General features: G+C 42.9%; 1 protein-coding gene across 1 annotated transcript in view; it reads right to left on the minus strand.

Moving 5' to 3' along the window:
- The window catches only part of LOC139377205 (macrophage mannose receptor 1-like), a 72,466-nt gene extending 55,182 nt beyond the window's left edge, over positions 1 to 17,284 (minus strand). Inside the window, exons 1-9 of the mRNA XM_071120206.1 lie at positions 17,175 to 17,284; positions 15,267 to 15,602; positions 11,881 to 12,054; positions 11,215 to 11,370; positions 10,872 to 10,985; positions 3,544 to 3,681; positions 2,008 to 2,184; positions 1,738 to 1,880; positions 1,498 to 1,611 (exon numbers count right to left, since the gene is read on the minus strand). Of these exons, the coding sequence (XP_070976307.1) occupies positions 1,498 to 1,611; positions 1,738 to 1,880; positions 2,008 to 2,184; positions 3,544 to 3,681; positions 10,872 to 10,985; positions 11,215 to 11,370; positions 11,881 to 12,054; positions 15,267 to 15,602; positions 17,175 to 17,241 (1,419 nt within the window). The 5' untranslated portion in view covers positions 17,242 to 17,284. The remainder of the gene's footprint in view (positions 1 to 1,497; positions 1,612 to 1,737; positions 1,881 to 2,007; positions 2,185 to 3,543; positions 3,682 to 10,871; positions 10,986 to 11,214; positions 11,371 to 11,880; positions 12,055 to 15,266; positions 15,603 to 17,174) is intronic.
- Between the last annotated feature and the right edge of the window lie 235 nt (positions 17,285 to 17,519).

A 17,519-nucleotide genomic window follows, 5' to 3' on the forward strand; every position in this document is an offset into this window, starting at 1 on the left:
TAGCTAGCTGACTAAATCTTGCACATTTAGAGAATGTGTTTTTTTCTACTTTATTCAGACAGTTGGAAACAGAGGTGGAGAAGTGGGAGTGACATCAGGAAGGCTTGAATAGAGGCTTGAACCTCACTCTCCGGTGGGGAGAGCCATATATGTGGCTGTTCCTGAGAACATCAGCGCTATAGAGCATGAGCTCTGCTCTCCCTGGCTGACCTCTGCTCTATAGCGCTGACCTCTGCTCTCCCTGGCTGACCTCTGCTCTCCATGGCTGACCTCTGCTCTATAGCGCTGACTTCTGCTCTATAGCGCTGACCTCTGCTATCCCTGGCTGACCTCTGCTCTCCCTGGCTGACCTCTGCTCTATAGCGCTGACCTCTGCTCTCCCTGGCTGACCTCTGCTCTATAGCGCTGACCTCTGCTCTCCCTGGCTGACCTCTGCTCTCCCTGGCTGACCTCTGCTCTCCCTGGCTGACCTCTGCTCTATAGCGCTGACCTCGGCTCTATAGCGCTGACCTCGGCTCTCCCTGGCTGACCTCTGCTCTATAGCGCTGACCTCTGCTCTCCCTGGCTGACCTCTGCTCTATAGCGCTGACCTTTGCTCTCCCTGGCTGACCTCTGCTCTATAGCGCTGACCTCTGCTCTCCCTGGCTGACCTCTGCTCTCCCTGGCTGACCTCTGCTCTCCCTGGCTGACCTCTGCTCTATAGCGCTGATATCTGCTCTCCCTGGCTGACCTCTGCTCTCCCTGGCTGACCTCTGCTCTATAGCGCTGACCTCTGCTCTATAGCGCTGACCTCTGCTCTATAGCGCTGACCTCTGCTCTATAGCGCTGACCTCTGCTCTCCCTGGCTGACCTCTGCTCTCCCTGGCTGACCTCTGCTCTCCCTGGCTGACCTCTGCTCTATAGCACTGACCTCTGCTCTCCCTGGCTGACCTCTGCTCTCCCTGGCTGACCTCTGCTCTCCCTGGCTGACCTCTGCTCTCCCTGGCTGACCTCTGCTCTCCCTGGCTGACCTCTGCTCTATAGCGCTGACCTCTGCTCTCCCTGGCTGACCTCTGCTCTCCCTGGCTGACCTCAGCTCTATAGCGCTGACCTCAGCTCTATAGCGCTGACCTCTGCTCTCCCTGGCTGACCTCTGCTCTCCCTGGCTGACCTCTGCTCTATAGCGCTGACCTCTGCTCTATAGCGCTGACCTCTGCTCTCACGCGCTGACCTCTGCTCTCACGCGCTGACCTCTGCTCTCACGCGCTGACCTCTGCTCTCACGCGCTGACCTCTGCTCTATAGCGCTGACCTCTGCTCTATAGCGCTGACCTCTGCTCTATAGCGCTGACCTCTGCTCTCCCTGGCTGACCTCTGCTCTCCCTGGCTGACCTCTGCTCTCCCTAGCTGACCTCTGCTCTCCCTAGCTGACCTCTGCTCTCCCTGGCTGACCTCTGCTCTCCCTGGCTGACCTCTGCTCTCCCTGGCTGACCTCTGCTCCCCCTGGCTGTCCACTCACCGATTTGCAGCCTGGGTTCGTGTCCACCTGGTCCCCTGAGGGTTGGGAGGTAGATTTCTTCATACAGATGAAGCCACGCTGGTTGTCACACACCTGAGTAGCCCACCTGCCCTGCTGTAAGACAGACACAGTCACACAGGACATCGTCAACGAGGGAGAGGGTTGGTGTGGTTGTAAATGGGTGTTAGGGTTAGGGGGTGTTAGGGTTAGGGGGTGTGGAGGGGTATGATGGTACCATACCTCTCCTCTGACCAGGACACAGTTGCCCTCCATTGGCATGGCTTCCTCCCACCTGGTGAAGGTGACAGGGGATTGGTCACCCCACTCAAACAGTAGTGGCGTCTTGACATCGTTCATCCCGATCCACAGCTCGTCAGCGGCCGCTGGGACAGAGGAAAGGAGGAGAGGAGGAGAGGAGGGGAGGGGAGGAGGAGAGGAGGGAAAGGGGAGAGTTGGAGTTAGCCTTTTCACTGACTGTCTAACGTGTGAGCGTATCTCTGTTTCACTGACCATATCCCAGCTGTGACATCACAAAGCTGTGCTGCTCAATGTTGTGGATGCTGGCCAGGTCGCCTCCGTCCTTCCGACATTCCGTCTGAGCCTCTGTCCAGGTCTTCTTGGTACGCTGGAGGAGGTAGCACCTGGCAGCGTAGGGAATCCACGGACTGGAGCAGTAACCTGTCACTTCTGTGGATCACAAGCACAGGGAAACACATTGTAGAACACAAGAAGTACACCGCCCATAATAAACAATATAATGCAAAAATGAACTAGACTGGACTGGACTAGACTGGACTAGACTGGACTGAAATAATCTGGACTAGACTGGACTGAAATGAACTGGACTAGACTGGACTGGACTAAACTGGACTGGACTAGACTAGAGTAGACTGGACTAGACTGGACTGGACTAGAATGGACTGGAGTAGACTGGACTGAAATTATCTGGACTAGATTGGACTGAAATGAACAGGACTAGACTGGATGAGACTGGACTGAAATGAACTGGACTAGACTGGACTGGACTGGACTAGACTAGACTGGACTGAAATGGACTAGACTGGACTAGACTGGACTAGACTGGACTGAAATTATCTGGCCGAGACTGGACTGAAATGAACTGGACTGGACTAGACTGGACTGAAATGGACTGGACTAGACTGGACTAGACTGGACTGGACTGGACTGGACTGGACTAGACTGGACTGAAATGGACTAGCCTGGACTGGACTGACATGGACTGGACTAGACTAGACTGGACTGAAATGGACTGGAGTAGACTGGACTTGACTGGACTAGACTGGAGTAGACTGGACTAGACTGGACTAGACTAGACTGGAGTAGACTGGACTAGACTGGACTAAAATGATCTGGACTGGACTAGACTGGAGTAGACTGGACTGGACTAGACTGGCCTGGACTGGACTGGACTGAAATTATCTGGACTAGACTGGAGTAGACTGGACTAGACTGAAATTATCTGGACTAGACTAGACTGGACTAGACTGGACTGGACGAGACTGGACTGAAATGAACTGGACTAGATTGGACTGGACTGAAATTATCTGGACTAAACTGAACTGAAATTAACCAAAATGGACTGAGCGTAATTAAAACAAACTGTACAAGATTGAAATGGACTAGACTAGACTGGACTGAAATGAACTGGACTAGACTGAACAAACTGTTCAAGATTCAATTGGACTGGACTAGACTGAAATGAACTGGACTAGACTGGACTAAACAAACTGTTCAAGATTGAAATGGACTAGACTAGACTGGACTAAAATGAACTGGACTAGACTGAACAAACTGTTCAAGATTGAAATGGACTGGATTAAATTGAGCAGAGTAGAACAGAGTGTTGGATCTGGGTGAACGGGGCTTTTAGGGAGGTCTTTCTGACAGATCTACCTGGGTGAACAGGGGTTATAGGGAGGTCTTTCTGACAGACCTACCTGGGTGAACGGGGGATGTAGTTGGGTCTTTCTGACAGACCTACCTGGGGGAACAGGGGATGCAGGTGGGTCATTCTGACAGACCTACCTGGGGGAACGGGGGATGCAGGTGGGTCTTTCTGACAGACGTAGCCATGTTTCTTGGAGCACAGGGAGCTCTGCCAGTAGGACTGCTGACTTGGATCGACTAGTCCACAGATATGACCAGGATCAGTGAGAGGATGACCTACACACAAACAACAACAACAACTATATCACTACAACTGAAGACTAACAACTATATCACTAGATCTGAAGACTAACAACTATATCACTAGATCTGAAGACTAACAACTATATCACTAGATCTGAAGACTAACAACTATATCACTAGATCTGAAGACTAACAACTATATCACTACAGCTGAAGACTAACAGTCTAACTGACCCTGGTCCTTTTCCCCTCTATAGTGTAACTGACCCTGGTCCTTTACCCCTCTATAGTGTAACTAACTGACCCTGGTCCTTTACCCCTCTATAGTGTAACTGACCCTGGTCCTTTACCCCTCTATAGTGTAACTGACCCTGGTCCTTTACCCCTCTATAGTGTAACTAACTGACCCTGGTCCTTTACCCCTCTATAGTGTAACTAACTGACTCTGGTCCTTTACCCCTCTATAGTGTAACTGACCCTGGTCCTTTACCCCTCTATAGTGTAACTAACTGACCCTGGTCCTTTTCCCCTCTATAGTGTAACTGACCCTGGTCCTTTACCCCTCTATAGTGTAACTAACTGACCCTGGTCCTTTTCCCCTCTATAGTGTAACTGACCCTGGTCCTTTACCCCTCTATAGTGTAACTGACCTTGGTCCTTTTCCCCTCTATAGTGTAACTAACTGATCCTGGTCCTTTTCCCCTCTATAGTGTAACTGACCCTGGTCCTTTCCCCCTCTATAGTGTAACTAACTGACCCTGGTCCTTTTCCCCTATATAGTGTAACTGACCCTGGTCCTTTTCCCCTCTATAGTGTAACTAACTGACCCTGGTCCTTTTCCCCTCTATAGTGTAACTGACCCTGGTCCTTTTCCCCTCTATAGTGTAACTAACTGACCCTGGTCCTTTTCCCATCTATAGTGTAACTAACTGACTCTGGTCCTTTCCCCCTATATAGTGTAACTGACCCTGGTCCTTTTCCCCTATATAGTGTAACTAACCCTGGTCCTTTTCCCCTCTATAGTGTAACTAACTGACCCTGGTCCTTTTCCCCTCTATAGTGTAACTAACTGACCCTGGTCCTTTTCCCCTATATAGTGTAACTAACTGACCCTGGTCCTTTTCCCCTATATAGTGTAACTAACTGACCCTGGTCCTTTTCCCCTCTATAGTGTAACTGACCCTGGTCCTTTTCCCCGCTATAGTGTAACTGACCCTGGTCCTTTTCCCCTCTATAGTGTAACTGACCCTGGTCCTTTTCCCCTCTATAGTGTAACTGACCCTGGTCCTTTTCCCCGCTACAGTGTAACTGACCCTGGTCCTTTTCCCCTATACAGTGTAACTAACTGACCCTGGTCCTTTTCCCCTCTATAGTGTAACTAACTGACCCTGGTCCTTTTCCCCTCTATAGTGTAACTGAACCTGGTCCTTTTCCCCTATATAGTGTAACTGACCCTGGTCCTTTACCCCTCTATAGTGTAACTAACTGACCCTGGTCCTTTTCCCCTATATAGTGTAACTAACTGACCCTGGTCCTTTTCCCCTCTATAGTGTAACTGACCCTGGTCCTTTTCCCCTCTATAGTGTAACTAACCCTGGTCCTTTTCCCCCTATATAGTGTTACTGACCCTGGTCCTTTCCCCTCTATAGTGTAACTGACCCTGGTCCTATTCCCCTATATAGTGTTACTGACCCTGGTCCTTTTCCCCTCTATAGTGTAACTGACCCTGGTCCTTTTCCCCTCTATAGTGTAACTGACCCTGGTCCTTTTCCCCTATATAGTGTTACTGACCCTGGTCCTTTTACCCTCTATATTGTAACTGACCCTGGTCCTTTACCCCTCTATAGTGTAACTAACTGACCCTGGTCCTTTTCCCCTATATAGTGTAACTAACTGACCCTGGTCCTTTTCCCCTCTATAGTGTAACTGACCCTGGTCCTTTTCCCCTCTATAGTGTAACTAACCCTGGTCCTTTTCCCCCTATATAGTGTTACTGACCCTGGTCCTTTCCCCTCTATAGTGTAACTGACCCTGGTCCTTTTCCCCTATATAGTGTAACTAACTGACCCTGGTCCTTTTCCCCTCTATAGTGTAACTGACCCTGGTCCTTTTCCCCTATATAGTGTAACCAACTGACTCTGGTCCTTTTCCCCTCTATATTGTAACTGACCCTGGTCCTTTCCCCCTATATAGTGTAACTGACCCTGGTCCTTTTCCCCTATACAGTGTAACTAACTGACCCTGGTCCTTTTCCCCTTTATAGTGTAACTGACCCTGGTCCTTTCCCCCTATATAGTGTAACTGACCCTGGTCCTTTTCCCCTATATAGTGTAACTGACCCTGGTCCTTTTCCCCTCTATAGTGTAACTGACCCTGGTCCTTTTCCCCGCTATAGTGTAACTGACCATGGTCCTTTTCCCCTATACAGTGTAACTAACTGACCCTGGTCCTTTTCCCCTCTATAGTGTAACTAACTGACCCTGGTCCTTTTCCCCTCTATAGTGTAACTGAACCTGGTCCTTTTCCCCTATATAGTGTAACTGACCCTGGTCCTTTACCCCTCTATAGTGTAACTAACTGACCCTGGTCCTTTTCCCCTATATAGTGTAACTAACTGACCCTGGTCCTTTTCCCCTCTATAGTGTAACTGACCCTGGTCCTTTTCCCCTATATAGTGTAACTAACTGACCCTGGTCCTTTTCCCCTCTATAGTGTAACTGACCCTGGTCCTTTTCCCCTCTATAGTGTAACTGACCCTGGTCCTTTCCCCTCTATAGTGTAACTGACCCTGGTCCTTTTCCCCTATATAGTGTTACTGACCCTGGTCCTTTTCCCCTCTATAGTGTAACTAACTGACCCTGGTCCTTTTCCCCTATATAGTGTAACTAACTGACCCTGGTCCTTTTCCCCTATATAGTGTAACTAACTGACCCTGGTCCTTTTCCCCTCTATAGTGTAACTGACCCTGGTCCTTTTCCCCGCTATAGTGTAACTGACCCTGGTCCTTTTCCCCTCTATAGTGTAACTGACCCTGGTCCTTTTCCCCTCTATAGTGTAACTGACCCTGGTCCTTTTCCCCGCTACAGTGTAACTGACCCTGGTCCTTTTCCCCTATACAGTGTAACTAACTGACCCTGGTCCTTTTCCCCTCTATAGTGTAACTAACTGACCCTGGTCCTTTTCCCCTCTATAGTGTAACTGAACCTGGTCCTTTTCCCCTATATAGTGTAACTGACCCTGGTCCTTTACCCCTCTATAGTGTAACTAACTGACCCTGGTCCTTTTCCCCTATATAGTGTAACTAACTGACCCTGGTCCTTTTCCCCTCTATAGTGTAACTGACCCTGGTCCTTTTCCCCTCTATAGTGTAACTAACCCTGGTCCTTTTCCCCCTATATAGTGTTACTGACCCTGGTCCTTTCCCCTCTATAGTGTAACTGACCCTGGTCCTATTCCCCTATATAGTGTTACTGACCCTGGTCCTTTTCCCCTCTATAGTGTAACTGACCCTGGTCCTTTTCCCCTCTATAGTGTAACTGACCCTGGTCCTTTTCCCCTATATAGTGTTACTGACCCTGGTCCTTTTACCCTCTATATTGTAACTGACCCTGGTCCTTTACCCCTCTATAGTGTAACTAACTGACCCTGGTCCTTTTCCCCTATATAGTGTAACTAACTGACCCTGGTCCTTTTCCCCTCTATAGTGTAACTGACCCTGGTCCTTTTCCCCTCTATAGTGTAACTAACCCTGGTCCTTTTCCCCCTATATAGTGTTACTGACCCTGGTCCTTTCCCCTCTATAGTGTAACTGACCCTGGTCCTTTTCCCCTATATAGTGTAACTAACTGACCCTGGTCCTTTTCCCCTCTATAGTGTAACTGACCCTGGTCCTTTTCCCCTATATAGTGTAACCAACTGACTCTGGTCCTTTTCCCCTCTATATTGTAACTGACCCTGGTCCTTTCCCCCTATATAGTGTAACTGACCCTGGTCCTTTTCCCCTATACAGTGTAACTAACTGACCCTGGTCCTTTCCCCCTATATAGTGTAACTGACCCTGGTCCTTTTCCCCTATATAGTGTAACTGACCCTGGTCCTTTTCCCCTCTATAGTGTAACTGACCCTGGTCCTTTTCCCCGCTATAGTGTAACTGACCATGGTCCTTTTCCCCTATACAGTGTAACTAACTGACCCTGGTCCTTTTCCCCTCTATAGTGTAACTAACTGACCCTGGTCCTTTTCCCCTCTATAGTGTAACTGAACCTGGTCCTTTTCCCCTATATAGTGTAACTGACCCTGGTCCTTTACCCCTCTATAGTGTAACTAACTGACCCTGGTCCTTTTCCCCTATATAGTGTAACTAACTGACCCTGGTCCTTTTCCCCTCTATAGTGTAACTGACCCTGGTCCTTTTCCCCTATATAGTGTAACTAACTGACCCTGGTCCTTTTCCCCTCTATAGTGTAACTGACCCTGGTCCTTTTCCCCTCTATAGTGTAACTGACCCTGGTCCTTTCCCCTCTATAGTGTAACTGACCCTGGTCCTTTTCCCCTATATAGTGTTACTGACCCTGGTCCTTTTCCCCTCTATAGTGTAACTGACCCTGGTCCTTTTCCCCTCTATAGTGTAACTGACCCTGGTCCTTTTCCCCTATATAGTGTTACTGACCTTGGTCCTTTTACCCTCTATATTGTAACTGACCCTGGTCCTTTACCCCTCTATAGTGTAACTAACTGACCCTGGTCCTTTTCCCCTATATAGTGTAACTGACCCTGGTCCTTTTCCCCTCTATAGTGTAACTAACCCTGGTCCTTTTCCCCTATATAGTGTAACTAACTGACCCTGGTCCTTTTCCCCTCTATAGTGTAACTGACCCTGGTCCTTTTCCCCTCTATAGTGTAACTAACCCTGGTCCTTTTCCCCCTATATAGTGTTACTGACCCTGGTCCTTTCCCCTCTATAGTGTAACTGACCCTGGTCCTTTTCCCCTATATAGTGTTACTGACCCTGGTCCTTTTACCCTCTATATTGTAACTGACCCTGGTCCTTTTCCCCTCTATAGTGTAACTAACTGACCCTGGTCCTTTTCCCCTCTATAGTGTAACTAACCCTGGTCCTTTTCCCCTCTATAGTGTAACTAACTGACTCTGGTCCTTTTCCCCTATACAGTGTAACTGACCCTGGTCCTTTTCCCCTCTATAGTGTAACTGACCCTGGTCCTTTTCCCCTATACAGTGTAACTGACCCTGGTCCTTTTCCCCTATATAGTGTAACTGACCCTGGTCCTTTTCCCCTATACAGTGTAACTGACCCTGGTCCTTTTCCCCTATATAGTGTTACTGACCCTGGTCCTTTTACCCTCTATATTGTAACTGACCCTGGTCCTTTTCCCCTCTATAGTGTAACTAACTGACCCTGGTCCTTTTCCCCTCTATAGTGTAACTAACCCTGGTCCTTTTCCCCTCTATAGTGTAACTAACTGACTCTGGTCCTTTTCCCCTATACAGTGTAACTGACCCTGGTCCTTTTCCCCTCTATAGTGTAACTGACCCTGGTCCTTTTCCCCTATATAGTGTAACTAACTCTGGTCCTTTCCCCTATATAGTGTAACTAACTGACCCTGGTCCTTTTCCCCTCTATAGTGTAACTAACTGACTCTGGTCCTTTTCCCCTATACAGTGTAACTGACCCTGGTCCTTTTCCCCTATACAGTGTAACTGACCCTGGTCCTTTTCCCCTATATAGTGTAACTAACTCTGGTCCTTTTCCCCTATATAGTGTAACTAACTGACCCTGGTCCTTTTCCCCTATATAGTGTAACTAACTGACCCTGGTCCTTTTCCCCTCTATAGTGTAACTGAACCTGGTCCTTTTCCCCTATATAGTGTAACTGACCCTGGTCCTTTACCCCTCTATAGTGTAACTAACCCTGGTCCTTTTCCCCCTATATAGTGTAACTAACTCTGGTCCTTTTCCCCTATATAGTGTAACTAACTGACCCTGGTCCTTTTCCCCTATATAGTGTAACTAACTGACCCTGGTCCTTTTCCCCTCTATAGTGTAACTGACCCTGGTCCTTTTCCCCTCTATAGTGTAACTAACTGACCCTGGTCCTTTTCCCCTCTATAGTGTAACTGACCCTGGTCCTTTTCCCCTCTATAGTGTAACTAACCCTGGTCCTTTTCCTCTATATAGTGTAACTAACTGACCCTGGTCCTTTTCCCCTCTATAGTGTAACTAACCCTGGTCCTTTTCCCCTCTATAGTGTAACTAACTGACTCTGGTCCTTTTCCCCTATACAGTGTAACTGACCCTGGTCCTTTTCCCCTCTATAGTGTAACTGACCCTGGTCCTTTTCCCCTATACAGTGTAACTGACCCTGGTCCTTTTCCCCTATACAGTGTAACTGACCCTGGTCCTTTTCCCCTCTATAGTGTAACTGACCCTGGTCCTTTTCCCCTATACAGTGTAACTGACCCTGGTCCTTTTCCCCTATATAGTGTAACTAACTCTGGTCCTTTCCCCTATATAGTGTAACTAACTGACCCTGGTCCTTTTCCCCTCTATAGTGTAACTAACTGACTCTGGTCCTTTTCCCCTATACAGTGTAACTGACCCTGGTCCTTTTCCCCTATACAGTGTAACTGACCCTGGTCCTTTTCCCCTATATAGTGTAACTAACTCTGGTCCTTTTCCCCTATATAGTGTAACTAACTGACCCTGGTCCTTTTCCCCTATATAGTGTAACTAACTGACCCTGGTCCTTTTCCCCTCTATAGTGTAACTGAACCTGGTCCTTTTCCCCTATATAGTGTAACTGACCCTGGTCCTTTACCCCTCTATAGTGTAACTAACCCTGGTCCTTTTCCCCCTATATAGTGTAACTAACTCTGGTCCTTTTCCCCTATATAGTGTAACTAACTGACCCTGGTCCTTTTCCCCTATATAGTGTAACTAACTGACCCTGGTCCTTTTCCCCTCTATAGTGTAACTGACCCTGGTCCTTTTCCCCTCTATAGTGTAACTAACTGACCCTGGTCCTTTTCCCCTCTATAGTGTAACTGACCCTGGTCCTTTTCCCCTCTATAGTGTAACTAACCCTGGTCCTTTTCCTCTATATAGTGTAACTAACTGACCCTGGTCCTTTTCCCCTCTATAGTGTAACTGACCCTGGTCCAGAGTAGTGCAGCATGAAGGGAATAGTGTGAAGGTGAGGACTCACCAGAGTCCCAGCGGAAGTAGCGTAGAGGCTTTCCACTGATCCACTGCCACCCACTGTCCTGTTCCAGAGCATTCAGCCCCGTCCACAGCGACATATGCAGCCTACCACACAGGCCTGTGTGTGTGTGTGTGTGTGTGTGTGTGTGTGTGTGTGTGTGTGTGTGTGTGTGTGTGTGTGTGTGTGTGTGTGTGTATAAGATAAGGAGAGAAAGTTGCATATGACATAAATAGTACATGAACAGTACACTAATAAACACACTAGTACATGAACAGTACACTAATAAACACACTACTTGAGTCTGACACGCCTGATATATGTGAGCATGGCCACCGGGTGGCGCTACCTGCTAAGTAGGTCTGCTCGAGGGGTTCGGTGATTGAGGCCAAGTCTGCTCCCTGCTGCTGGCAGCTGGTCCGAGCCTGGTGCCAGGTCAGAGCAGAGTGGAGGTTCACCTGGTAGAATGCATCTGTGACCGGGTTCTTATGCCAATGCTCCGTAGCTGCAGAGGGATGGGGGAGAGATGTTCAGACTCAGAGAGCATAGCCTTGCTATTGAGAAAGGCCGCCGTAGGCAGACCTGGCTCTCAAGAGATGTGCTCACTGCCCACAAAATGAGGTGGAAACTGAGCTGCACTTCCTAACCTCCTGCCAAATGTATAACCATATTAGAGACACGTAGAGAGATTAGAGAGAGAGTAGAGAGAGAGAGTAGAGAGAGAGTAGAGAGAGAGTAGAGAGAGAGTAGAGAGAGAGAGAGTAGAGAGAGTAGAGAGAGAGTAGAGAGAGAGAGTAGAGAGAGTAGAGAGAGAGAGAGAGAGAGAGAGGAGAGAGAGAGAGAGAGAGTAGAGAGAGAGAGAGGGAGAGAGAGAGAGAGAGAGAGAGAGAGAGAGAGAGAGAGAGAGAGAGAGAGAGAGAGAGAGAGAGAGAGAGAGAGAGAGAGAGAGAGAGAGAGAGAGAGAGATCTAACAGCTGCTTATATTGACACAGTAAGCAATAGATGTAATACTCACATTTGGATGGACAGTTGCCCCACAGTTCATTGTCTTGGTAGTTTGTTTCAATGGCACACCAAAGCCGTCTATCAGAGGAGTCTACCAAGGTGCAGTCTCCATACCATTGGTCTTTGTACAGGAAAGGAAACTGACAGGGACGCCCATATGCGTTTCCTTCGATGGTAAAGAGTTCTGAAAAGGGGACAGTGGTTACTGGTTACTGTGTGATCTGTATGTAGTTCAGTGCTCAGTGCAACGTGGGTTTTAGACCCAAAGGGTTTTACTATATTAGTGTGTCTGCCATCTTGCCTCCCTGTGTGACCTTGTTGGGGAACATGGCTTTCTATACTAACACTCTTACGGGACACTGGCTGAGTGTGTCCCTGTGTTACTGTACGTTGTGGATTCATAGGGAAAAAAATCAATATGTCAACATTTCAATAAAATATACTGTCTGATGTAGTTATATTTAACCTGTAATCTATAAAATATACTGTCTGATGTAGTTATATTTAACCTGTAATCTATAAAATATACTGTCTGATGTAGTTATATTTAACCTGTAAAATATAAAATATACTGTCTGATGTAGTTATATTTAACCTGTAAAATATAAAATATACTGTCTGATGTAGTTATATTTAACCTGTAATCTATAAAATATACTGTCTGATGTAGTTATATATAACCTGTAAAATATAAAATATACTGTCTGATGTAGTTATATTTAACCTGTAAAATATAAAATATACTGTCTGATGTAGTTATATTTAACCTGTAATCTATAAAATATACTGTCTGATGTAGTTATATTTAACCTGTAATCTATAAAATATACTGTCTGATGTAGTTATATTTAACCTGTAAAATATAAAATATACTGTCTGATGTAGTTATATTTAACCTGTAATCTATAAAATATACTGTCTGATGTAGTTATATTAAACCTGTAATATATAAAATATACTGTCTGATGTAGTTATATTTAACCTGTAAAATATAAAATATACTGTCTGATGTAGTTATATTTAACCTGTAATCTATAAAATATACTGTCTGATGTAGTTATATTTAACCTGTAATATATAAAATATACTGTCTGATGTAGTTATATTTAACCTGTAATCTATAAAATATACTGTCTGATGTAGTTATATTTAACCTGTAATCTATAAAATATACTGTCTGATGTAGTTATATTTAACCAGTAAAATATAAAATATACTGTCTGATGTAGTTATATTTAACCTGTAATCTATAAAATATACTGTCTGATGTAGTTATATTTAACCTGTAATCTATAAAATATACTGTCTGATGTAGTTATATTTAACCTGTAATCTATAAAATATACTGTCTGATGTAGTTATATTTAACCTGTAATCTATAAAATATACTGTCTGATGTAGTTATATTTAACCTGTAATCTATAAAATATACTGTCTGATGTAGTTATATTTAACCTGTAATCTATAAAATATACTGTCTGATGTAGTTATATTTAACCTGTAATCTATAAAATATACTGTCTGATGTAGTTATATTTAACCTGTAATCTATAAAATATACTGTCTGATGTAGTTATATTTAACCTGTAATCTATAAAATATACTGTCTGATGTAGTTATATTTAACCTGTAAAATATAAAATATACTGTCTGATGTAGTTATATTTAACCTGTAATCTATAAAATATACTGTCTGATGTAGTTATATTTAACCTGTAATCTATAAAATATACTGTCTGATGTAGTTATATTTAACCTGTAATCTATAAAATATACTGTCTGATGTAGTTATATTTAACCTGTAAAATATACTGTCTGATGTAGTTATATTTAACCTGTAAAATATAAAATATACTGTCTGATGTAGTTATATTTAACCTGTAATCTATAAAATATACTGTCTGATGTAGTTATATTTAACCTGTAAAATATAAAATATACTGTCTGATGTAGTTATATTTAACCTGTAATCTATAAAATATACTGTCTGATGTAGTTATATTTAACCTGTAAAATATACTGTCTGATGTAGTTATATGTAACCTGTAATCTATAAAATATACTGTCTGATGTAGTTATATTTAACCTGTAATCTATAAAATATACTGTCTGATGTAGTTATATTTAACCTGTAAAATATACTGTCTGATGTAGTTATATTTAACCTGTAAAATATAAAATATACTGTCTGATGTAGTTATATTTAACCTGTAATCTATAAAATATACTGTCTGATGTAGTTATATTTAACCTGTAAAATATAAAATATACTGTCTGATGTAGTTATATTTAACCTGTAATCTATAAAATATACTGTCTGATGTAGTTATATTTAACCTGTAATCTATAAAATATACTGTCTGATGTAGTTATATTTAACCTGTAATCTATAAAATATACTGTCTGATGTAGTTATATTTAACCTGTAATCTATAAAATATACTGTCTGATGTAGTTATATTTAACCTGTAACCTGTAAAATATACTGTCTGATGTAGTTATATTTAACCTGTAATCTATAAAATATACTGTCTGATGTAGTTATATTTAACCTGTAATCTATAAAATATACTGTCTGATGTAGTTATATTTAACCTGTAATCTATAAAATATACTGTCTGATGTAGTTATATTTAACCTGTAATCTATAAAATATACTGTCTGATGTAGTTATATTTAACCTGTAATCTATAAAATATACTGTCTGATGTAGTTATATTTAACCTGTAATATATAAAATATACTGTCTGATGTAGTTATATTTAACCTGTAATCTATAAAATATACTGTCTGATGTAGTTATATTTAACCTGTAATCTATAAAATATACTGTCTGATGTAGTTATATTTAACCTGTAAAATATAAAATATACTGTCTGATGTAGTTATATTTAACCTGTAATCTATAAAATATACTGTCTGATGTAGTTATATTTAACCTGTAAAATATACTGTCTGATGTAGTTATATGTAACCTGTAATCTATAAAATATACTGTCTGATGTAGTTATATTTAACCTGTAATCTATAAAATATACTGTCTGATGTAGTTATATTTAACCTGTAATCTATAAAATATACTGTCTGATGTAGTTATATTTAACCTGTAATCTATAAAATATACTGTCTGATGTAGTTATATTTAACCTGTAAAATATAAAATATACTGTCTGATGTAGTTATATTTAACCTGTAATCCATAAAATATACTGTCTGATGTAGTTATATTTAACCTGTAAAATATACTGTCTGATGTAGTTATATTTAACCTGTAATCTATAAAATATACTGTCTGATGTAGTGCTTCTTGTGTTGTGTGTCGAGACTTTGTCCATTTTGTCTAAAATTCATTTTAGAATCCTAATAAATGTGAACCGTGTGACTCTAATCCTGTACCTCTGTGGGTCCTTGAGCAGGGGCCGTCCGTTGTTCCAGAGATGGTCCAGCGACTCCGAGGCCCCGTGTCTCTGGACAGCACCAGATCATTGTTGTCGTTGATGTGCAGGTACAGAGTCTGTCCTTTCAGTGTGAGCAGTGTGTTATTACTGCACTCCCACTGCTGGAGGAGGCTCTTCTCATCACAGTCAGAATACACCAGCGTACTACCCTCTGTCTTCCCAGAAACCCCAGCACACTTCCTGTTGTTGGTGTAGTAGAGACGTCCACCTGACACCCAGCGTGCCAGGTCCTGTCTAATGCCACTTTCTGCATTGAAGAGGTTGAAGGGACCGTCTCCAAAGAAAAATTACAACAATCACTAAACAGCATTGACATAATAGGCAACCATTTGAACACTTTAATTGAACCTTCTATCATAAGGACTTTTTAACAGTCGTAGGGCTACATAACACTGTCATAGGGCTACATAACACTGTTATAGAGCTATACACCACTGTCATAGGGCTACATAACACTGTCATAGAGCTATATAAAACACTGCCATAGGGCTACATAACACTGTCATAGAGCTATATAAAACACTGTCATAGGGCTACATAACACTGTCATAGAGCTATATACACCACTGTCATAGGGCTACATAACACTGTCGTAGAGCTATATAAAACACTGTCATGGGGCGACACATTTAAAAATAGATCAGCAAATGGTTATGATATTAAGCTGCCAGTACAAGACAGGACAGGAGTTAGAGATAAAGGTCCTCTGCAGCGTAAACCAATAACCGATGAGATGAACAACATTCCTGTTTCAGGTGTAAACTAATAACCAATGAGATGAACAACATACCTGTTTCAGGTGTAAACTAATAACCAATGAGATGAGCAACATACCTGTTTCAGGTGTAAACCAATAACCAATGAGATGAACAACATACCTGTTTCAGGTGTAAACTAATAACCAATGAGATGAACAACATACCTGTTTCAGGTGTAAACTAATAACCAATGAGATGAACAACATACCTGTTTCAGGTGTAAACTAATAACCAATAAGATGAACAACATACCTGTTTCAGGTGTAAACTAATAACCAATGAGATGAACAACATACCTGTTTCAGGTGTAAACTAATAACCAATGAGATGAACAACATACCTGTTTCAGGTGTAAACTAATAACCAATGAGATGAACAACATACCCGTTTCAGGTGTAAATTCATAACCAATGAGATGAACAACATACCTGTTTCAGGTGTAAACCAATAACCAATGAGATGAACAACATACCTGTTTCAGGTGTAAACCAATAACCAATGAGATGAACAACATACCTGTTTCAGGTGTAAATTAATAACCAATGAGATGAACAACATACCTGTTTCAGGTGTAAACTAATAACCAATGAGATGAGCAACATACCTGTTTCAGGTGTAAACTAATAACCAATGAGATGAACAACATACCTGTTTCAGGTGTAAACCAATAACCAATGAGATGAACAACATACCTGTTTCAGGTGTAAACCAATAACCAATGAGATGAACAACATACCTGTTTCAGGTGTAAATTAATAACCAATGAGATGAACAACATACCTGTTTCAGGTGTAAACTAATAACCAATGAGATGAACAACATACCTGTTTCAGGTGTAAACCAATAACCAATGAGATGAACAACATACCTGTTTCAGGTGTAAACCAATAACCGATGAGATGAACAACATACCTGTTTCAGGTGTAAATTAATAACCAATGAGATGAACAACATACCTGTTTCAGGTGTAAATTAATAACCAATGAGATGAACAACATACCTGTTTCAGGTGTAAACTAATAACCAATGAGATGAACAACATACCTGTTTCAGGTGTAAATTCATAACCAATGAGATGAACAACATACCTGTTTCAGGAGCCCCCAGGGTGGTTTGAATGAAGAGCATCAGTACTGTTATCATGATGGTTGTCATGGTCCCAGTTGGGTTGTGACTGACATACAGACGTCCTACAGCAGAGTGGAGTGTTCTGGGTCTGCTATTTAATAACATGACAGTCTCTGTCACATGACAGCTTTTTTTTCTCTATCAACGATTGGTTTCTCTATCAACGATTTCAACACTTTTCTAGTGAATGGGAGGTGCACTGACACATTCGATCAGCCAACATGTACTCACTATGTCAGGGTTTACAATTCGCAGAAAACACTGTGGTGTTTAAAAAAATATATGTTCTGTGTATTTTCGCGCGA

This window comes from Oncorhynchus clarkii, chromosome 20 (assembly GCF_045791955.1).
Source record: "Oncorhynchus clarkii lewisi isolate Uvic-CL-2024 chromosome 20, UVic_Ocla_1.0, whole genome shotgun sequence".
Taxonomy (NCBI): Eukaryota; Metazoa; Chordata; class Actinopteri; order Salmoniformes; family Salmonidae; genus Oncorhynchus; species Oncorhynchus clarkii.